This window comes from Peromyscus californicus, unplaced genomic scaffold, assembly GCF_007827085.1.
Source record: "Peromyscus californicus insignis strain IS unplaced genomic scaffold, ASM782708v3 Scaffold_15__1_contigs__length_86483966, whole genome shotgun sequence".
In the NCBI taxonomy this organism is placed as follows: Eukaryota; Metazoa; Chordata; class Mammalia; order Rodentia; family Cricetidae; genus Peromyscus; species Peromyscus californicus.
This window is the reverse complement of record NW_026294447.1, coordinates 1456013-1478810: the sequence shown is the minus strand read 5'-3', so window position 1 is coordinate 1478810 and position 22798 is coordinate 1456013. Positions and strand designations below refer to the sequence as shown.

The 22798-nt window shown below is 40.0% G+C and overlaps 1 protein-coding gene across 2 annotated transcripts in view; it reads left to right on the top strand.

Moving 5' to 3' along the window:
* Window positions 1-229: 229 nt before the first annotated feature.
* The window catches only part of Hbp1 (HMG-box transcription factor 1), a 29930-nt gene continuing 7361 nt past the window's right edge, over window positions 230-22798 (top strand). The window contains exons 1-9 of one of the 2 annotated variants that reach the window (XM_052738281.1): window positions 3418-4626; window positions 9752-9825; window positions 10304-10487; window positions 13983-14211; window positions 16585-16726; window positions 17260-17371; window positions 17459-17571; window positions 19982-20138; window positions 21079-21223. In XM_052738281.1, coding sequence (XP_052594241.1) covers window positions 9808-9825; window positions 10304-10487; window positions 13983-14211; window positions 16585-16726; window positions 17260-17371; window positions 17459-17571; window positions 19982-20138; window positions 21079-21223 — 1100 coding nt within the window. In that variant the 5' untranslated portion in view covers window positions 3418-4626; window positions 9752-9807. Of the gene's footprint in view, window positions 311-3417; window positions 4627-9751; window positions 9826-10303; window positions 10488-13982; window positions 14212-16584; window positions 16727-17259; window positions 17372-17458; window positions 17572-19981; window positions 20139-21078; window positions 21224-22798 lie in introns of those variants that run through there. The other variant, XM_052738282.1, reaches the window with a different exon arrangement.

Genomic DNA, 22798 nt, shown 5'->3' with positions numbered 1-22798 from the left:
ACTACCAACCCACAATCCACTTCGAGAACAAAGTTTGGCTCCGGTCCCCAGCGTCTCGGCAGCAATCCAATCCAAAGCGCTTTCTGTAGTGATTGACAAGCCACCTTCTCCAGTAAACACAACAGAAAAGTCAATACATACCCGCCCACCGAGACGGGCCACGGCATTGCCCAATGGAAAAGCGGAACCTTAGAATGGCAGTTCTTCAGACCAATTAAAGTCGAAAAAGGTGAACGAAGGCTCAGCCCCCGGGGGCTTTAGGGGAGGGGGAAGACGAAGCTTGAAAGACTTGGTAATGGCGACTGGTTTGGTAAGTAGGAAAGTTTCGGTCGAGAAGTAAACGCCGCGGCGGGAGTCGCGGCGCGCACCAGGGGAGCGGGCGGCCTTCAGGGAATGCGCAGGCAAGCTGCTGGCGACGTTGTCGCGACCGGCGGCCCGCGTCGTGACGGTGTGTGGTCGCTGGGTTCCGGAGGGGTGGGGGCGGGTAAGGGAGGGGCTGGCCGCTCAAGCGGGGACCCTCGGGCTGCTGGGCACGGGGCTCCCTGCGGCGAGCGTGCGGGCCGGGCCTCCCCCGAGCTGTCTGGGGCTGGGCGGTCGTGGCGCCCAGGATCCCCGGGGGTGGGGGTGGGGGCGCTGGCGGAGGCCGCGCTCGGGCGCGCTCGCGGTGGGGGCTGGCGGGGAAGGGGCCGGGGCAGGGGAGGGGCCTGGCGTTCCGGAGGGCTCCGGAAAGTTTGACTCGCCACTCCCAGCTGCGGGGCCGAGCGGGCTGGGGGCTCCAGGGAGGCGAAGCTGCCTCCGGGACCCGGGCCGGGCGGGGGAGCTCGCAGAGCCGTCGGTCCCGGGGCTCATTGTTACGCAGTTCGAATGAATGGGCTGCGAGGCGCGTGCGCGGTGGGGCTGCGCCGAGGGGGAAAAACAAGCCTGGCGTCCAGGCTGTGGTCACATGATGGGGGGAGGGGAGGAAGCGATGAATGGCGAAAGAGGTGGGGGTGGACTTGGCCAGCTCCGGGCGGCGCTGCTCAGACTGACCCGGCGACGAGGCCTGCGGGCGAGGCCAGGCTCCTCCCTCTGCAGGCCGATTTAAACAAAACAAAAAGGAGTTCGGGCGAAGCGGGGTTTCGGAGTCTCGCTCCTCCGTGCTCCCTCCGCTGTGCACCCTGCAGTTCACCCTGGACTTTTCAGCTGGAGTCGTGTGAAAGCTCTGACAGCTGGGCGGGACACGTTTACTGGCGCCTCGTACCTGATGCTGGGACTCAGTAGGGCTTAAGGAAGCTTCACCTTCTGGGGAGTGGGGTTTCAGGATGAGTTACGGTTTGAGAATTAGAGTACTTTTAACATTTATAAATACTTTAGTGTTCTTACTACAGCAGTGATCTCGAGCTGTAATTCTGTGTTTTTGTTTCCGGCGTTAGACCTCTCGAGTTAATCCTCAGCTTTGTTTTGTAAACTGAGTATTGGGAAAATTTGAGTTACGTTAAAAAGAAACTTCATCAAGTTTTTGCCTTACCTGAGGGTTTTGAAGAAGAAATGGTTAAACGTTACTTCAACTCGACTAGTAAACTTAAGAATCTTTTTAACATTTAATTTTATAGCTCGCAGCTTAGTTTTATAAACGTAGTTGCTGTTTCTTCCTGGGAAAGCCCTTTGTTCATTTCCCGACTGTTAAAAAGGATGCCTTTTCATTGTTTTTTGGTCATACCTTTCTCAGTTGTACTTAAACGACAGTTGTGTTCCTCTCTTGAACACTATACCACCAAATTGTCTACTGTATTTTATCTCCGGACTCTCCCAGTGTGCAGTGAAGCAGGCATATGGCGTGAACTTAGATACTGAGCCTGAAGGTTCTTTGGTGTGCATTACAAACTTTTGTGTATCGGTTGGAAATAAAGATATCAGTACTCTTTTAGTCACATAAGTTATCTTCAGAAGTTACTCCCTAACAGTATTAACAAGGGCAGATATTTTATGTGTTTTAAATTTCACAGTATGTACTGAGAAGGGTAAAAGAAATCACAAAAATTAAAGTTAAACTGACAAATGCCTGTATATCAAACAATTAAGAAAATTTGAAACATTTTAACTTCCTGATGTCAGTTATTAATTATGTACTTTCATATTTTCATCTGTATTTGCTTTGCACGTCCAGTCACAATTCCTATTACGTTTTCACTATGAAAATTAGAAAAGTTTATTTTCAGGCATGTCTGTTTGTAATCTCAAGCACCTTGGGAGGAACAAGCAGAATGGGCCATGACCTCAGCTACATAGTGAATTCCAGACCAGCCTGGACTACGTAAAATTGTATCTTTAAAAAAAGAAAGAAAGAAAGAAAAGAAAGAGAAAATAAGAAAAATTTACCTGTAATATGGTTTTAGACAAATGAACAAAGTTACCTGTCCTGAAGATTCTGAAGTCTTTATAGCCTTGGCTGGCCCTGGATTCTTGGCAGTCCTCCATCCTTAGCCGTTAATGCTCCTCTAGAAAGCCTCTCTCCCCTTCTTTAGGCAGGGTCTCATACTGTAACTATATAGACCAGGCTGGAATGGAACCCACAGTGATCTTCCAGCCTCTTCCTTCGGAGTGCTGAGGTTTAAGTTTGCTGCCATGTCAGGACAAAAAAAAACAAAAAACAAAAAACAAAAAAAAAAAGAAAGGAAAAAAAAGCTCTTTTCACAGGTTGTAGAAATATGAAAATGTTTAAGAGTATAATCAAGTTAGAAACTAGGTTTCTTTCATATAAATTTTAGATTTCAACCATGCCTGGCTTGAAAGAGTTGTAATAATATGAAAATGGTTAGGATTATAATTAGGTATAGGGAAATAGTTTCTTTCATGTAAAATTTAGATGATTTCAAGTTTCTCATAAAAGGATGTTTCTTTAAGATTTTTTAATTTTATGTGTGTGGGTGTTTTGCTTGCCTGTATGCCTGTGTACCGTGTCCATGCAGTAACCAAGCCAGCCAGAAGAGGTAGTTGGAGTTAACAGACAGTAGTGACTTGATGTAGGTAATGGGAATTGAACCAGGGCCTCTGAAAGAGCAGTCAGTGCTTTTAGCCGCTGGACCATTTCTTCAGCCTCCAGAATACCCTGCCTTAAATATTCTTTGAATTGACAGTATTGTTCACAGAAAGTTTTATGTGATCTATATTAGTATTTCATGCTGATTGAGCATGAAAATAATTTACTTTGATTTGATTTGCAATGTTCAGCAAAGGAAGAATGTGAGATATTTTTTATGCCTGTAATAATTTTGAGGAGTGGGTAGGTTTAGTTCTATTGACAAATAAGGAACTAGGTGTCAGTGGTTAAACTGTTGAGGAGCACAAAGGTGCTAAGTGGTAAGCTACAGTTGTGCAGCTTACCAAAACAAACCCACCATGTGGCTTCCTTTTTTTTTTTGTTTGTTTGTTTGTTTGTTTGTTTTTTGAGACAGGGTTTCCCTGTGTAGCTTTGCTCCTTTCTTGGAACTCACTTGGTAGCCCAGGCTGGCCTTGAACTCACGGAGATCCGCCTGCCTCCCGAGTGCTGGGATTAAAGGCGTGCGCCATCACCACCCGGCCCATGTGGCTTCTCGTTTTCATGTTTTAGCTCAGCGGCAGAAACATTTGTCAAAGAAGTGACATTTAGAATATGTGATGTTATTCTAAAAGGACTTCAGTAAGACTTTCTGATTGCTTTTGATGTAAAAGTTGAATTTAATATTTGTTAGTTGAGGTACATTGCCTTTTCTTCACATCCTCTTTGAAACAAGTTAAATAGCCTAGGTGGTGTCTGGAAGTCCTGGAGGATCAAGGGAGAGTAGAAGGAGGGTCTTTCACAAAGTTGGTAAGGATCACTGAACAAAAAGGAATCTAGAAACAAAGGCTTGAAACCTGGAGTCTAACATATTTTGGGCTAAATGTTTATGATTTTGTCTCTTCATTTTTTTTTAGAAAGAAAATGGTCCCATTGAGTGGTCAGAGTCCTGCCTTCCTCATGCGTTATGTTCCCAGAGCTGTTTGCCTGATGACTAAAATGAGAGGAAGTATGTGGCAGTGCTCTGGAGTGTGGGAAGGAGAGAGACAAGCGTTTTGAAAACCCAGTTTCTTTGTTGTCTTCTGTTCTCTTCTTCCTAGAGTTTGCACATACTTTGTTAGAAAAGTTTGTAGCAAAAACGTTAAATTTTGAATTTTTGAACATGGCATTTAAAGTAAAATTAGAGAATTGAAGCTTTGAAAATCATTGATTTAATGAAAAATTGATGTGCATATTTAGCTTAAATACAAGGCAAGTCCTGTTGCACATTCTCATAGAGCAGTGTATACAATGTGAATGAACAATAGGGTTAGCTCTACCAGGAGGTGTTTGAAAACTGAGCTTGTTTATCAGAATAATATCTAATTGCTGTCCTGTATGTGGGGATTGTTTTGAGGATAGGCTGAAATGGTGTTCCTTTACATTTTCAGAGGTCTTGCTTTGCCCAGCGTGGATTGTAAGAAGACACAGACCAACATTCTGATATGACTTTTGTATGTGTGTGTTTTCATGTGCTTTAGTCTTCCACTAGCCCCATGAGATAAGTAGTACTGTGGGAGTTTGAAGATGAAATTGCTGGTTCCAGTGTATGTAACCAGAAGAGTAAAAATGTGAGTCTATTGTCTTGAACTTTAGGCATTCTTTCCCTGTATAGGAAATAAAAACCTTAACAATCAAAACTTCATAGGAAAACAAAAAACAAAACCTGTGTAATAAAAAACTTTTACCTTAGCAAACCATCAGTCAAAAACCAGACTTCACCATAATCAGTGGGAAGTCCAAATGTCAAGAACAGTAAATATTTACTTGGTCTGTCAGTGGTAGGTAGTTCTGCTTTGACATTAAAATTAGTGTTTGCCCCCCCCCCTACAAGTATGTTGTGATGAGATTGTGATGAGATTCTAAGTGGGAGAAATTCTATGGTGAATGGTAGGCACTGCTGATTGGGAAAGGGGAAGGTCTAGATGTGCAGAATGGCAAAACCAAAGCCCTCTGCAGAGGGAGAGAAACGAGAGCCACAGTAGATTCTGTGGACTCAGAACAGCACTGTTAGGACACAAAGGCTATCTGAGAATGATGGCAAAGTGGGGTTGTCTTCGAGGTGCAGCTATAGTTGACAATTGACATCTAGGTCACAGTATGTGGAATGGAGTGTGGATGTTCAGGAGCTGACATGAAAATTGGATTATGTTCTTTAAGCTGTTCAATAGATTACTATAGGATGAATTAAAATCTGATCTAAACTGTTAGTGTTAGCTGTTTGAGAGAACTTGTAAAGAGTGACCGAGTTCCTGTGTGTCTTAGGAATTACTAAATAAGGAATCTGCATTGTTACTATTTACCACCTTTTACAAGATTTTGCAAAGGAGTCTGGAAGCAGTTGGCTTATTTAGAAATTAAGAATGTGAGTGTTCTTCAAAAATAAAAAATACCAGCCGGGCAGCAGTGGCACAGGTCTTTAATCCCAGCACTCGGGAGGAAGAGCCAGACGGATCTCTGTGAGTTCAAGGCCAGCTTGGGCTACAGAGTGAGTTCCAGGACAGGCACTAAAACTACACAGAGAAACCCTGTCTCAAAAAACCAAAATACCCTGCATATGCTACAGACCTTGCCTGTTCACATAGTGTTTTAATATGGTTTGTGCAGATTGAAAGAACCTGATTGTAGTTACACTCATGTCAGACCTCAGGTCCACAAACCATCAGTGACTCCCTGTTGTCTGATAGTTGCTAATAGCAACACCAACCATTCCATACTGAAGATGTTTTATGTTAGGGATTCCAGAACATTTTTCATTATCACTGAGTTTTTACTACAACCAAAGAAGTGTGTACTTTAATTATTCCATTTAACAAACAAAGCAAGATATTAAAATAGATTGTTCTGAGCATGTAGCCTCTTGACAAACCTGGTTTATACTTAATCTAATTTCAGAGTCTTGTCTTTATTTTCTTATACTAGGATTAAGACTTATTCTAACCAGCACTTGGGAGACAGAGGCAGACGGATCTCAGTGAGTTTGAGGCCAGCCTGATCTACAAAGCTAGTTCCAGAACAGCCAGAGCTGTTAACAAAAGGAACCCTGTCTCAAAAAAAGATCCACTGTACTGCACCTTACAGTTTAGTATCCATAGCCACAAAGTGCTCAAGGCTGTCATGCTTCCTGGTGATAATAAATTTCTCTATTTTCCTGATCTCATCCAGTAGCACTTTGCCAGGTCTGTTAGCTGATGTTTCTCTTGTTGAGAGTCCACCCCACCCCTACCCCCTATTGACAGCTAAGCCTTGTTCTGTACAGCGAAAGCTATTTACTTGTCTTGTTCAACTAAAGCCTAGATCCCTAGAGATTCTGGTTAACTGTTTGTTGTTGCAGCTAATATGTCTTGTGTATGATACTTGATGAAAACGTAATGTAGTATAGTATCCCTGTGCCGAGGACCAAGCCCTCATTTGGCATGACAGGCAGGTGACCTACCATTGTGTTACATTACCTCAACTTGTTAACGGTCGTTTTTTTTTTTGTTTGTTTGTTTGTTTGTTTTTGTTTTGTTTTTTGTTTTTGTTTTTCGAGACAGGGTTTCTCTGTGTAGCTTTGCGCCTTTCCTGGAACTCACTTGGTAGTCCAGGCTGACCTTGAACTCACAGAGATCCGCCTGGCTCTGCCTCCTGAGTGCTGGGATTAAAGGCGTGCTCCACCACCGCCCGACAACAGTCGTTTTTTAATCTCAGCAGTTCTTACTTAACTCAACACACTTGGATTTTTTGAAAACAAAAACCAGTAAACAGGGCTGGTACAAATCATTTCCTTTTTGTTTCTAGGCATACATGGGATACTTTGCAGAGTTAAGTGAGAGTCACTGGTAGAGCTGAATTTACTCAATGTTTCAAGTGCTGGGCAGAGGCACAGAAAGCGTGACTTTTTTTAAAATTTATTTATTTATTATGTATACAGTGTTCTGTCTGCATGTATGCCTGCAGGTCAGAAGAGGGCACCAGATCTCATTACAGATGGTTGTGAGCCACTAAGTGGTTGCTGGGAATTGAACTCAGGACCTCTGGAAGAACAGCCAGTGCTCTTAACCTCTGAGCCATCTCTCCAGCCCAGAAAGCGTGATTTAATACTTGAGAAGGCACATTTCAGTTGACCATCACATTTGTGGGAAGTTATCATAGCTCAGCAGTGTTGGTAACTTATGTGCTAAAACGTTGATTTTCCACAGTGCCTCTCTCAGTAGGTGGAGTTTTTCTGCCCTGGCAGCCATTATGTGTTTGAGCAGGTAAAACACATGTATTTTGTAGTTCTTTAGGTTTATTTCTTTATGTCTATAGTCAGGATTTTAGGGGGGGGTCTTTCTTAATCAGACCTGATTTTTTTTTTTAACCTGGAATGAATCCATAGTTTTTTCATTTCCCATGGAAATAAAGCATAACCTCTCCCCTGAAGTAACATATCTTTTGACTTAAATTTTAAAGTCAGGATATTTTTTAAATATGTAGGTTGGTTTAATCTAGCGGTTTTTATAATCCAGTGTCTCTTTGTGTGTGTGTGTGTGTGTGTGTGTGTGTGTGTGTGTGTGTGTGTGTTTGTCTGGATCTGTCCTTTATTGAGCATCTGTAACCTTTTTTGTCTGTATGAGTAAAACTTAAATTGCTATGTAACTTAGGCCATGGCGTGTTGGTGGCTGGCTCCTCCCTTTGGTTCCCAAAGAGCCTAGTCTCATGGCGGAGGCATGTTGTTTACATCTCCAACTCTGGGAAGTTTCTGGGTCCATGTGTCCACTAAGCGGCTTGCCACCCACTGCTCATAACCATCAAGTGTCTGGTAGTAGGGCCTCTTGAAAGAGCTGCCCATTTTGGCCACTAGCATTGAGCCAGGAAGCTGCCTCTTAAAGGAGCCATGCCTCTGCTTATCGCCAGCAAACAGAGCCCATCCAAGAAAATGGGGCTGCCAAGAAGCCATGCTTGATTCCATTCTTGGGTGCCTATAATCTTCTTTTAAGCTTTGTTAGTCTTATGTGGATATTTCGTGCCCCACGTTAGGTGCCATTTGTAGGCAGAATTTTTCTGTCCTGGCAGCTGTTTCCCAAATAACCATTCAGCGTCTTAATAATTATAAATACTTGACCGATAGCTCAGGCTTGTTACCAGCTAACTCTGACATTTAAATTAACTCATTTTTTAATCTATGTTTTGCCACATGGGTTGATCCCTTTTTTTAGTATAGCACGTCCATTTTGCTTCTTCCTGCATCTCCTGTCCCTTCCTGACTCTGCCCTCCTCCCCCACTTAGTTTGGTTGTCTCATCTATACTTCCTGCCTGGCTAACTACCAATCAGCTTTTTATTAACAGTGAGACCAACGTGTTTTCATAGTGTACAGGATTATTCCACAGCATGCCTCAGACTTAGATAAACTGTTAAATACCCAAAGTAATAGCATGAGACATCACTGTTCCAAGGTGTGTATGGAGAGCTTGTCAGGTCTTCCAGGAAGAAATTGCCCAGACTGGATAGGTGTGTGGTTATTTGCCTTCAGTGAGTATTGTAGGACATTAAGAACCCCCACAGCATGTTTTTATTGTCTCATAGTCTGGAGCTTAAAAACTTACTTTACATTTTAAAATTTTTTTCATTCATAAGGACTTACGGAGAGAAAGTAGGGCAGGTTTTGTAAACATGATTTTGATAACTGAGCCACAAGTTCAGTCACTTGGTTCATAAAGTAAAATAATCAAACTGGAATCAAAAGCCATATTTCTTAAATCTGAGGGTCCTTCTGCCACACAAACCATGTCTTCGGTTGATATGAATAAGCCTCTAAAGTAGTACCTAGACAAGGGTCATTTTTTAAAACATTGATTTTTGTTGTATGCACATATACCAAGGTCTGCTCTAGAGAGCACATTGATTTCTGTCATATGCATTTATACCAAGGTGTGCTCTCAACTGTACCTTTTAGGAATCAAACTATTTTGAGGGAAAGAACTATAGATTGTTGAAAAATCACGATTTGTTGTTTCTTAGAATTAAAAAAAAAAAAAATTGGAGCCTGAGAAGTCAGGAAGTCTGACTTGGTTGCCATTATGTTAGTATGTTAGTTAGATCCTAATGTAACTATTGTCAAGGCTGAGAGTGTGACAGGGATAATCACATTAGGATTTTGCTGAGAAATGCTGTGTTAATTTGTAGCCCTCTTCTTTGTGATAACTTGACCAAGGCTTTCACAAAGAATCTCTATAAAGGAAGAAGGTAGCTGGGAATTAAAGCTGAATCTTTATCTCCAGTGTGATTCAAAAATTTGAGTTTCTCTGAAAAGGAATTTTGAGTGGTACTGATTTGATTTGAAGGTAGTTTTAGTAATTGGTTAGCTAAATTTACTACAGGGTTTTTTTTTTTAATCTTTCTGGGAATAATAGTTAATATAGAATGACTCCCTTTTTCCCCCTTTTTCCTCCTCTTTGTATCTGTGGCTGTTCTGGAACTCTCTCTGTAGACCAGGCTGGCCTTGAACTCAGATACACCTGCCTCTGCCTCCTGAGTGCTGAGGCAAAAGGTATGTACCACCATGCCTGACTTAGAATAACACACCTTTTTGTCATGCTAGGTTCCAAATCTTTCAAAGAAAACATAAGAATGTATTAATTTTCATGAGAAGTATAATGTAATATAGACTCAGAAATGTTTAAATGTTCATAGAGAATATAATTTTAAGTATATTAAAATTGTTCACTTTCAGAATATGAAGAAGCAAAGTATTGAGCAATAAATGAAAAGTCTTTAAAAACAGAAGAAATGGATTATTCCTCTAGGGTGGGTTTGTTTGTTTTTGTTGGGTTCTCACTAGGTATACTTGGTTGGCCTGGAATTGGCTATGTAGACCAGACTGACCTTGAACTCAGAGAAATCTGCCTGCTTCTGCCCACTGAGTTCAAGAATTAAAGGAGTATGCCACCACCCCACCCAGCTCCTTCAGTCTTTTTACATAAGGAAAGTTGGTTGGGCTTGATTTTCTTTTGATTTTGAACACAGCTGAAAAATGAATTGTTAGTATTTGTATCTGAAAAGAAAGTTCAGAATATAATTGTGCCATTAGTGGTGAGAAAATTCTGAATTAACAATGTTAGTACTTGGAGGTTTCTGTGTGATTTAGTGTTGAGCACACAGTTGTGGAGTTGTCTTGGAGGGATTGGGGAAAATCAAGCGGCAATGTATGAGTAAGTTGAAACGCGGCATGGTGCTGTCTCTCTCGCTGACACGTGACTGGACACTGTCCTCCTTTCATTTCCAGTCGGAGCACCATAACATGGTGTGGGAAGTGAAGACAAATCAGATGCCTAATGCAGTACAGAAACTCCTGCTGGTGATGGACAAGAGAGCGCCAGGAATGAGTGACTCGCTGGAGTTGCTGCAGTGTAATGAGAATTTGCCATCCTCTCCAGGATACAACTCCTGTGACGAGCACATGGAGCTTGGTAAACAAAATTCAAACCTGTATAAGAATCTAGTTACTAAGATTCAGATGAATTGCCATATTTAATCACCTTCTCTGTCTTGTCTGCCTAAAAAGTATGTAAAGCACTTGTGTAATAGGAATTTTTAACTTTCTCTTCTTACTGCTTTTCTTTTTAGTGTGTATGTGGTGCATGTGCTTGTGCGTACACTGGCCCATGTGTGTACTGTGGAGGCCAGGGGTCTGTGTCAGGTGGCTTCTTCTGTCAAGTTCCACCTTACTCTTGTTTATTCAGTGAACTTGGAGGCTCATAGTTCATCTAGACGGGTGATCCAGAAAGAGCCCCCAGAATCCTCTTATCTTACCACCCCAGATACCTTCAGCCGCACACAGGTCCTGGCCTGCTATCTGGCTTTTGTGGGTGGTAAAGATCCAAACTCAGGTCCTCATGCTGTGCAGCAGGCCTAGTGATCCACCCTCCCCCAACCTTATGGAGGAGATCCCTTGTTTTACAGTATAGCTGAAAACAGTGTGAGCTACTTAGGTACTCAAAGAGATTGAAAACTTATTGAAGTAAATAGTTTTATTTGTGTACTAAGATCAGAAACCCTGCCATGTGACTTGGTACCTTCCCAGTGAGCTCGTCATGGTTGATCTGATACAGAAGTGACAGTACCCATAAAACATTTGTAGTGATCATTGCTAATGAGCCACTCCAGAGAGATGTTTGTAGAATGTTGAGGTTTATTGAGTAATGATTTTAAATCTACTGCTTGTAGACTGCTGTTCTGGAGCAGAGTTAATGAGCACCTTTGGCCTGCTGTTCAGCTTTTCACCATGCCTTTGTCTTCCTGTAATGTTTATAGAAACTGAGAGGGCATGGCTCGTGGTCACCTTGGCTTTACAAATGATGATATTGTGGTGATGCTTGGGAATTTTGAAGTCCTGAAGGTCTCAGGACATAATGTGTAAATTCAAGTGCCACATATTTTCTGGATCCTAATACTTTGTGAGTAGTGATTACTATTGAGCAAGGAGCAGCGCGTTTGGCAATGGTTGATTGTCCATCATCATCCTCACATGTCCAGAGGAAATGAGGCCCAGGAGCTTCTATTTATTCTTTTTCTATCTGGCTTCATTTTAAAAGGAGCTAATTTTCTCAATCTGAAAAACAGAAATAAACCATTCCTAATAAAGAAATGGTTCATTTAAAGACAGGGTGTTGACAGTGAGGTAAGGGATATAGTTACAACAGCCTAAGGATTGGCAGTTGGAATTAGCATATGGTGTGCTTTATACCTCATTTATTCAATGAAATGGATACTGTGTAGTTAGTGTTAAGAATGAATGGATAACCTGAATTACTGCTTTTAACTAAGATACTTTAGTTTTAGAGGTCTCCTCTGGAATATTTGCCTGCATATAGGCCTTTATGGAGATACTTAGTGGAGTAGGAGAGGTTTTGTGTATTTGAGGGTTTTTTCCCCCCTGGTGTGGTATTGGATACTTTTTTGTATTCTCCATTGTCATGTGGAAAGAAAACATCATAACATCATTAAAAACATGGTAAAGTGTGGTCACTACTACATAGCATAAAGCAAGGTAATTAGTGTTCACAAAGGAATGTCACAGAACACTTGTTACTGAGACAGTAGAGGATCTAAAAGAGGTGATGACACAGCTATAAAGAAACACATTTTCGGTAGGGCGGTGGTGGCGCATGCCATAATTCCAGCACTCTGGAGGCAGAGTGAGGTGGATCTCTGTGGTTCGAGCCCAGCCTGGTCTAGAGTGAGTTCCAGGGCAGCCAGAGCTACATAGTGAGACCCTGTCTCAAAAAAGCACAGACAAAAAAAGAAATGAGTTTTCTTAGCTCAATTTACTTTCATTAGTGACATTTGTAAGTAATTTCAAAGATTTTTATTTTTAAATATTTTTTATTATCTTATTTTATGTGTTGTGTATGGCTATTTTGCTTAAATATATCTCTGTGAGCCAGGCGTTGGTGGTGCACATCTTTAATCCCAGCACTCGGGAGGCAAAGGTAGGCGAATATCTGATTTCGAAGCCAGCCTGGTCTACAGAGTGAGTTCCAGGACAGTCAGGGCTACACAGAGAAACCCTGTCTTGAAAAACCAAAAGAAAAACAAAGAATGTATCTCTGTGAACCACATGTGTTCCTGGTGCCTACAGAAGCCAGAAGAGGGTATTAGATCCTTTAGGACTGGAATTACGGACAGTTCTTAGCCTCTATGTGGATGCTTGAAATTGAACCTAGGTCCCCTGGAAGTGCTCTGAACTACTGAACTATTTCTCCATTCCCCAGAAGATTTTCTTGATTTGCATATTTAAGGGACCCTGCAGGTCTGTAGGGTGTGTGTATGTGAGTGCTTTATACAGGGGATTTCTGGTTTTTGTTTTGTCTTTTGTATTTTGTTTTTCTGAGATGGGGGTCTATTATGTGGCTCTGGCTGTCCTAGAACTTTCTGGGTAGACCAGGCTGGCCTTGAATTCACAGAGATCCATTGACTCTGTCTCCTGAGTGCTGGGATTAAAAGAATGCCACACCATGCTTGGCTGTTTTGTTTTTAAAAAGGCATATGAGATCCCCCATCTTTTAAAGAATTTCATATTTCTTTTTTGGATTGTTTCCTAGTTTTTTCTTTGAAAAGCTAGGTTTTGTGATCTACCTTTGGGGAATGCATTAAGAAAAGAATACTACTAAATATATTTGAATTGAAAATTCCTGTTTTATGTTCTGTTTTGATCTAGGGTCTGTGTTGCTCAGGCTGGCCTTGAACTCAACCACAGTCTTCCTGATTCAGCTTCCCAGATGCTAGTTTACAGCCTGCACCAGCAGCTCCAGCTAAACCAGAAACTAAAGAAAGACTTACGGAATCTATTCCATTTGTTTCTTTGTTGTTTTGAGTCAGGGTTTTGCTGTGTGGCTCAGGTTATTCTCAAACTTTTAGTCCATCAGTCTCAATCTCCCAGATGTTGGGATTTCAAGCATGTACCACCATACCCAACTCACAGAAATTAACATAGACTTGTGTTGTGTTACTACCTAAAACTTGATAGTACATCTCTGGGCTCATCTTTAGAAGTTGGTTTCAATATTGCAGTTACTTGTTTTTAACAGGTTAGTAAAAAGTTTATGCATCACTATCTGTACACATTAAATGCCCCTTTCTTCAATTATATAAATCATTCCTGGATGAGGTATAGAAAACAAACTGAACCTTGTTTTTTCAGGTTCTGGGCTCTTGTGATAACTGCATGGTTTAAGTAGTAAACCATGTTCACATCCATTAAGTTATCTTCCCTCAGGCTCCCTAGATCCACATGTACAGGTATTTTTTTTTTTTTTTTGAAATTTTCTTTTGAGAAATCACTGAATTTAATTTTGAATATATTTTTCCTTCAAAATTAGTTAAATTTGTGTATTCCTAACTGAAGTTACTATAGTATCATTATATTAATATTGAAGGAAAAATAATCTTGTACTTATTTCCAGATGACCTTCCTGAACTTCAGGCTGTTCAGAGTGATCCTGCCCAGTCTGCCATATACCAGCTAAGTTCAGATGTATCTCATCAAGACTATCCAAGACCGTCTTGGAGCCAGAATACCTCAGACATATCGGAAAATGCTCACCGTGAAGATGAGGTGGACTGGCTGACAGAGTTAGCAAATATTGCCACTAGTCCACAAAGTCCACTGATGCAGTGCTCCTTCTACAACAGGTGGGGAGCACTGGTCATGTTTGCAGTGTGAACGTGTGTCATTAGGGCTGGCAAGTGGGCTCAGTGGGTAAAGGAGCTTGCTGCCAAGCTGGTTTTCATGCATGCTGTAGTGCATGCACACTCATGAATGAAGAAGACATTTAAACTTAATTTCAAAAAGCTATTATTTTAAAATCTCCCAATTTTATAATAATGGGATTAGCTAATTAGATAGCTAATTAGCCATTAGAGGATGGTTAATTTAACATTTAAAGTCAAAATTAACATCCATATAATGATCAAAGATGATTTCATTATTTTGAGAATTAGATAACAATGTATGAGAAAAAATAGCCTAAAATATGTGTTTACAAATCAAAAAATTAGTCTAAGGAATACATTTTTATAAAGTTTTACTTCTAGAAATAAAAATTGTATTTAGTTGAAGAACCATAGTTAAGTACTGTATTTTAAACTTTTATCAGCTGTACTTTTGATTCATTGTGTTCTGTATTTTTCCACAGTGTGTGTTTATCTTTGCCAATTCTAAGGTTTTTTAATCTTAAAGTAAGAGCTGGAGAGGTGGCTTATTGGTTAAGAGCACTTGTTGTTTAGAGGACCTAGGTTTGATTCCCAGCACCTACATGGTAGTTTACAACCATCCCTCTGTAATTCCAGTTCCAAGGGATCTGATGCCCTCTTCTGACCTCCTCAGGTACCAGGAATGCACGTGGTATACAAACGGACATGCAAGCAAAACACTCATACGCATAATAGAAATAAATCTAAAAATAAAATAAAAAAAAACCTTAAAGTAGACTTCCAATAATAAAAACCACTTCATATATCAAGACCAAAGTTTAAGAAAATGTGTGAATCTGTGGTGAACCTATGGAAAATGCTAGTTGACGATCCTGGGGAGACCTTAGTGGGTATCATTTCACTAAATACAGCTTGGAGAAATGCCCCATCTTCACTCTGTTGGTGAGAATTAGACTAGAATTTACTAGGTAAGTAGGGTATATCTAACTTGGGTATAGTTTCCACGTTGTAGAATACTTGGCCATAGCATAGTTGTCCTGCATCCTATTGAAGCATTCTGCTTTTCTTTTTGTAGAATATTGGTTTCGACAGAGCCATTTGGTTCAGTTAAATTTTGTATCAATTTCCATAGGGAAGAAAACTTTTCTTTCAGCGTGTCATTTCCTTTGTATCCCTACTTTTCACAGTAATCTGTTTAACCTAGGATGTTTTGCGTGATAGGAAAGAACTTTACTAATAAGCTGCATCCCAGTCCCTTAACTATAATCATGCGTTTTTGGAAAAACAAACCCTGATTTAAGTGTTGTTCCTTCCTCTAACTAGAGTTAGAAGATGGCAGTTTTCATCTTCACATTGATGTTACAGTTTATAGAAGGGCTGGGGAGTCACAGCTTTGTAGAACAGTGCTTACTGGGCATGTGCAAGGTTAAAACCTGAATTGTGTCTGATACTGCAAAGAAAAGGGGTAGGGGAAGCTCATGGGGAGTCAGTAAACCCTCCAGAAGAAAATGAAGGTAAAGAAAGATAGAAGTAAGGGACTGTCTCCCTGGGGATGTCATTTTATTCTTGGAGGCATTTTCTGTGCTGCTCATCACAATTGTGCTCTGTTTTCCATCATTGTTAGTGGCTATTGGTGTAGAGCTTACGGGTGTTGAGTATTTGAGCTATTGAAGGTTGAATGTCTGAAGTGTCCTGTAGTACTGGTTATGAGGGAAGGATCTTAGTGTGTTCTTGGGAGTCCTACGTAGTTGAAAGAGTACAGCTCAGTAGAGACTTTACTATGGGAAAGGAAGGAGAAGGGGTCAAGGTGATCCTTGTAGGAAAGGGACTGGACTATCTTAGAATGCAAGAAATAGTGTTGCCTTTTAAGAAGTGACAGTGTTTTTGCTTAAGGCAAGTCATGTCTTCCCAGTGATGCATGGCTGCTGGACAGTTTAGCATTGTTCAGTTAAGCTTGTAATCCCATGCTGAATGGAAGAAATGGATGGATATTTCCTTCATGGTGATATGCATATTTTTCTGTGTTGGGATAAAAGAGATGGGAATCCAGTATGGTATGCGTGCCTGCAATTCTTGTTCTTGAGGCAGGAAACTCCTGAGTTTTGGCCGGTTTGGACTATAGAGCTGTCTGAATTTTAAAAAGTTGTAAAAGAATGGGATGAATATGTGATAATAGTACTTTACCATCTCTTAGTAAATTTGCATGTGAAGAGGATTTATGATAAGTTCAATGCAATGCAATCTTGCTGTCTTTACTCCTCATGAATAATTGTTGGCACTATGTTGTTATCAAGAGAAAAGATATTCTCTAAGGGCCTAAACTGTATAGTGAAAACTGCTGCTTTATTTTAGATCATCTCCTGTACACATCATAGCTACTAGCAAAAGTTTACATTCCTATGCACGCCCACCACCAGTGTCCTCTTCTTCAAAGAGCAGGCCAGCCTTCCCTCATGACCACTGGAAGGAAGAAACACCAGTAAGACATGAAAGGGTAAGTTTTTTCATGACGTTAAAGTTCTACAAAGTTTATATAATAATTGAAAAACATAACCTTTCCCCCATCTAAGAAATTCTTTTGGAAAATATACAGATGGAAAAAATATTTCATTGTTTATTAATTATGTGCATTTGATTTTGTGTTTACTTCTTATGTTAAGAAAGTTTGTTACAGGTCTGGAGAGATGGCTCAGAGATTAAGAGGCTCTTCTAGAGATCCTGAGTTCAATTCCCAGCACCCACATGGTGGCTCACAACCATCTATAATGAGATCTAGTGCCCCTTCTGGTGTCCAAGCATACATGCAGGAAGAACACTGTATACATAATAAAGATTTATTTTAAAAAAAGAAAGATGGTTAGCAAATGACAGTATTTAACTAAAACTTAAAAAAAAACAAAACTCTTCAGTATTGAAAATGTATTTTCCTTAAGCTTACAATTAAGTTATTTGAAATCTTGAGTTATAAATAGGTATTAAAAGAGCTTTAAAAGATAACAAAATAGAGGTTTCTGTTTCTCTGTACAGGCGAACAGTGAATCTGAGTCTGGCATTTTCTGCATGTCCTCCCTGTCAGACGACGATGACCTGGGCTGGTGCAATTCCTGGCCGGCAACTGTTTGGCACTGTTTCCTGAAAGGTAAAGAAATACTTGACTGTTCTGCAGCTGCCTTGGGGGAGATAGTAGTCATATTGTCTGACTCCTTCTTTCTTAATTCAACTCTAGGCACACGACTGTGCTTCCATAAGGAAAGCAATAAGGAATGGCAAGATGTTGAAGACTTTGCTAGAGCGGAAGGCTGTGATAATGAGGAAGAGATTCAAATGGGCACTCACAAGGTTCATTCATTTCAAACCCTTCTAAAGAATTTCAGAACCAGTCAAACTTGAGGGTTATCTACAGGAAACCCTCCGCTTATATTCCTGTGTAATGGCACCCTGCGTTCTGTGAACTCAGTGCCTAGAGAGGAGCCTATGAAGCACGACCCGGTTAACTGCTAAGATGGGGTAGTCTCTGTTGCTTAGCAGCTTTGTGCTCTAAATGCTTATGTTCTGGAAAACTAAACTGGCATTAAACATAAATAGTAAACTAGTTAAGACTTTAAGTTCTCAGGTGTATAATGTAGTTAATTTCCTCTGTAGTTAATTGGGAGTTTGTTGTTACTTTTTAAATGATTCCAGCAAACTATCATTTTCTTTATTGATGAATAGAAACGGTAGTGAACAACATTAGGATAAATATCTGTAGATAGATACATTGTACTTTGTTTGTTTTGTTGTTGTTTTTTTTGAGACTGAGTTTCTCTGTAGCCCTGGCTGTCTTGGAACTCACTCTGTAGACTAAGTTGGCCTTGAACAGAGGAGATTTGCCTGCCTCTGCCTCCTGAGTGCTGGGATTAAAGGCGTGCACCACCACTGCCCAGTAACACATTTTACTTTTAAAACTTACAATTTCTGCATCTCTACTGCAGACTAAATAAAATAAATAAATATGGGAGAATATAAAATGGACTGATTGAAAATCCTTCTTGGAGCCTACTGTCTCCTGTTGACTTTCTTGAGAAAAAGTCTTTGTCTGTCTGTCTTGAGTGTAGTGTCCTCATCTTAATGTTCCTCTTCATTTAGTAAGGTGTGCAGTCTGACTTTGCCTTCTACTTTACAAAAATTGTCTTGTAGTTTGAAATCTGCAAGATTTGCTACATTGGATTATCCCTGACTTCCTGACACTATCTTCCCTTAGTGTGTTCAGCAGCAATACCCCCAATTCCCACGTCCTGACTATTGCCAGCAGTGTGAGTGTTCTTCCTCCTCAGCCCGTCTGATAGTAGTACCGGTGGCACCCAAGCATCTTGTTTGTAGAGAGCACTCTGAACTCAGTCTGTCCTCCAGAAAATCTTTACGTAATTGCTGTGGCTTCCTAATCTGTAATGCAAGATCAGATAAAAATCTTATGTAGCTTTAAGAACTAGAAAATTCTGAGCTGTAGTGGTGCATGCCTTTAATCCCAGCACTCTAGGCAGACGCAGGCAGATCTCTGAGTTCGAGGCTAGCCTGGTCTACAAAGCAAGTTCCAGGAGAGTTAGGACTATTACACAGAGAAACCCTGTCTCAAAAAACCAAATAAACAAAAAGACCTAGAAGACTGATTTGACTGTTAGCATACATCCTTCACTTTCCAAGTCTTGTTAGACATCACTAATGCATAATGATCAATCAGTTCTTCACACTCAGCCTAGTATTAGGTGGGCTACATTTATTTCATTCTTTTTTTAATTTCTACCTGTTCCTTTAGTTATTCTTGATGACCAGATTCAAAACCAAGAAATTGCCTTTGATTATCCCTTCATGTTTAGTTTACTATTTCCATAAGGATTTTCAACATTCTTTTCTCTCATTATTTTGTTCATCCACTAGTATAAAATTGCATGCTGTAGCTAGCCATGGTCATGTTTATTTTTCTATGAATGCAAGAGTAATAAGCACCATGTTTTGTTCATGTCATTTACAAGCCTGGCATGTATTACTTAGTAAATATTCATTGAATTTAAATTTTATCTGGTTCTTCTATCATTAATTGTTAACTCAAGATGTATAATGGGTTTCTCATAACCTCATATAGTTAAAATATAGAAGCTGGAGGATAGCTTAGAGTACTGCTGCTTTTGCAGAGACTAGTACATGTACATACACAAATACACCTTTAAAAAGTAATTATCAGATTCTCCTTCTGCATCATCCTCATCATCTTAAAATTGACAACCGCATTAATCAAACTGCTTCATTGACTTCCCAACACCTCATAAGGGACATTTAATGACCTTGCCTATCTTACTCTGTAACTGGCTAGTTTCTAGTCTTATTTGCCTAAGTTTGAACTTACCTTTTATTTTTTTCCTTTTTTTTTTTTTTTAGCAAATACTTACTCAAAGAAGTTAAATGCAAACTGTTCTTGGTCTCCTTTCCATTTCACTTCAGATGAAATTGAAAGTCTTCCTTAATATATCTCAGAATAGTGTCTTTGTTTATTAAACTTCATCATATTATTTATATTTGGATTGAAATGCATATTCCAATCTGCCATATATCCTGTGGCCATTTATATATGTGTTTCTTTGCTACTAGGTTTGAAAGCACTTGGAAGCTGAGAGATACTGAGTTTTACCTGTAGTCATGACATACTTTGGGAAATTCACTGTGTATTGAACATTTAACATTCATTTAGCCTATGCATATGTTTATATGCTTTCAGGGCTATGGTTCTGATGGTCTAAAGTTGTTATCCCATGAAGAGAGTGTATCATTTGGTGAGTCTGTGCTGAAGTTGACATTTGATCCTGGTACAGTAGAAGATGGCTTGCTTACTGTGGAGTGTAAGCTGGACCACCCATTCTATGTTAAAAATAAAGGTAGGGTTCCAGTTGAATTTACAAACTTTACAATTATTTTCATGTGTGTGCGTGTTTTCCCTCCATGGATATCAGATCCCCTCGGACTAGAGTTACAGATGGCTCTGAGCTGCCAGTTGAACCCCAGATCTCTGGAAGAGCAGCCAGTACTCTTTTAACTGCTGAGCCATCTTTAGCCCTGAGTTTATTTTACATCTGTTTTGTGGCTTTGATGATTAAGAAAAAAATTGAAAATTGATTTCAAACCAAATAAAACTACAAAGGAAATGTTTCTAATTATATTTAATAATGTTTAAACGTCTTGGTCATAATCAGATAAAATGTCCCTATGTATATGAGAAATTTCATTCATACTGAAAGCTCTTAGTTTGGTATAATGTGGGGAGTGGCGTCCTCAGTAATCATGCTTTTGTTTGTAGTTGTAGGCTATAGCGAGAGTTAATCTTTATAGCTTTTCTTTTTGCCTCATGATTTTTCGAGATAGGGTTTCTCTGTGTAACAGTTCTAGATGTCCTGGGACTTGCTTTGTAGACCAGGCCGGCCTTGAACTCACAGAGATCCACCTGCCTCTGCCTCCCGAGTGCTGGAATTAAAGGCGTGCACCACCGCTGCCCAGCAATCTTTAGAGCTTTACTACAAAAGTGTCATGTTAAGCATAATTTAGTAATTCATAGGCAACTACATAGTTTCATTATTTATCCCTTAACTCTTTTTTGCAGATGGATAGAAGTGCTGACTGATAGAGATTTATAAACAAAACACTGGATCAAACTAGTTTTGGGGGCTTTTACATAGATAAAACAAAATACTTAATCTAGTGATTGTTTATTTTAAAATCATACTCAATGCGTTAGACTTAGTAGGACCTGTACTTTCTAACGTGTTCTAATTAGGGTGCTTTTTTGTCATTCCTCACTCTTTACCTATTGTTTAACTTTAGGTTGGTCATCATTTTATCCAAGCTTGACTGTGGTACAGCATGGAATTCCATGTTGTGAAATTCATATTGGTGACGTATGTCTACCTCCTGGACACCCTGATGCCATTAATTTTGATGATTCAGGTGTTTTTGATACATTTAAAAGGTAATAGTGCATTTCTTTCATGTTAAAGTTTGTTCTCTAGTGATTGCTGAGTCAAAATTGAAGCTAAGTTTTAAAGGTTTTAAGAATTTAAAAAGGGCTGGGGGAAAGGCTCAACAGTTAAAACCACTTGCTATACAGGCATGTCCATTCCCAGAGCCCTTTAACTGCTGGGGGAGAGTGGCCTACCTGTAATTCTAGCACTGGGGACAGCTGGTTAGCTAGTCAGCCTGGGAGCCCTGGGTTCAAGTGAGGGATACCACCTTACGGAATAGGCTAGAGAACAATTGGGAAAGACTCTTTCATACTCAAGAAGTCAATTCTTGTAGATGAGTATAAAGTCATGTCAATGACTTTGTAACTGAATTGTTCACAGCAGCAAAAAGGCTATGTCAGTATTGCTAATTGTGATATAAACAAACAGTGGAATTCTTATCAGAATGAACCTTAACTACACATTTTAATGAATTGGATCAATTTAGGAAATAACTTTTAGCTGGGTGGTAGTGGCACACACCTTTAATCCCAGCACTTGTGAGGCAGAGGTAGTCAGATCTCTGTGAGTTCCAGGCCAGCCTGGTCTACAGATTGAGTTCCAGGATAGCCAGGGTGGTTACACATAGAAACCCTGTCTCAAAAAACAAAAAGGAATAACTTTAAAGTAGAAATTAATCTGAGAAATATATATATATATATATATATATATATATATATATATATATATATATATATATATATATGTAGTGCTCCTAACAAACTTAGGTTTTATTAAATACTGGTGTCAGGTGTTCCCTGGGACTGTCCTGCATTCAGTGATGTACTAGGAAGACTTCGTGAGACACAAATGCGCTTGTGTTCATGCAAAAGGATCCAGAGCACAGTCAGGAGAGGGAACCTCCCAGCAAAGGTAAAAAGCCAGGCTTATGTTTCTGCCAGAGAAGTTTGTTAGACTTTCAAGACATAGGGTTTTTATTGAGAGCCTGGCCAAATAAGATTCTCTTCTTGACATGTACCAAAATTCCAGTTTCTAAACACTAGTGCTCATAGTTCAGGGCCAGGTAGGTTCTCTTCCAAGTTGTTGGAATGAAATTCAAGTTCTAGATGCCAGTCAAGGACCAGTGCTGTGGATAGATTTTTGAAAGTATAGTAGACAGGCCAATAGTGTGTTTTTACAATAAAACCCCACTGTTACGTTATTAAAACCTAAAGGTGATTCTCTGGGGTAACAAATGTGCTGTGTTAGTAGTATTAGAATCCCTTTAGATTAGGAGTTCACTGCTTAGTTTTATGCTTTATAACTTAGGTTCATTTTTAATACACCAGGCATTGTATGGTATAAAACTTCATTTTTTTTTTAAAGCAAAAAGGGAAATTTAGCTGCCCAAGTCTTGTTTTTCTAAGATAGCAAGTTTTAATTTCTCACTCTTAGTGTTGCTGTTCCTTAGTGGGAGCAGTTGAGTCCATCTGGAAGACCTTAGCCATTAGTCCCATTTACTGTTGAGTGACTGTAATGTGACAGCAGTTCCTCCTCTTCTACAGTAGGTAGTTAATTTTTCCAAGGTCACATTACTAGTAAGT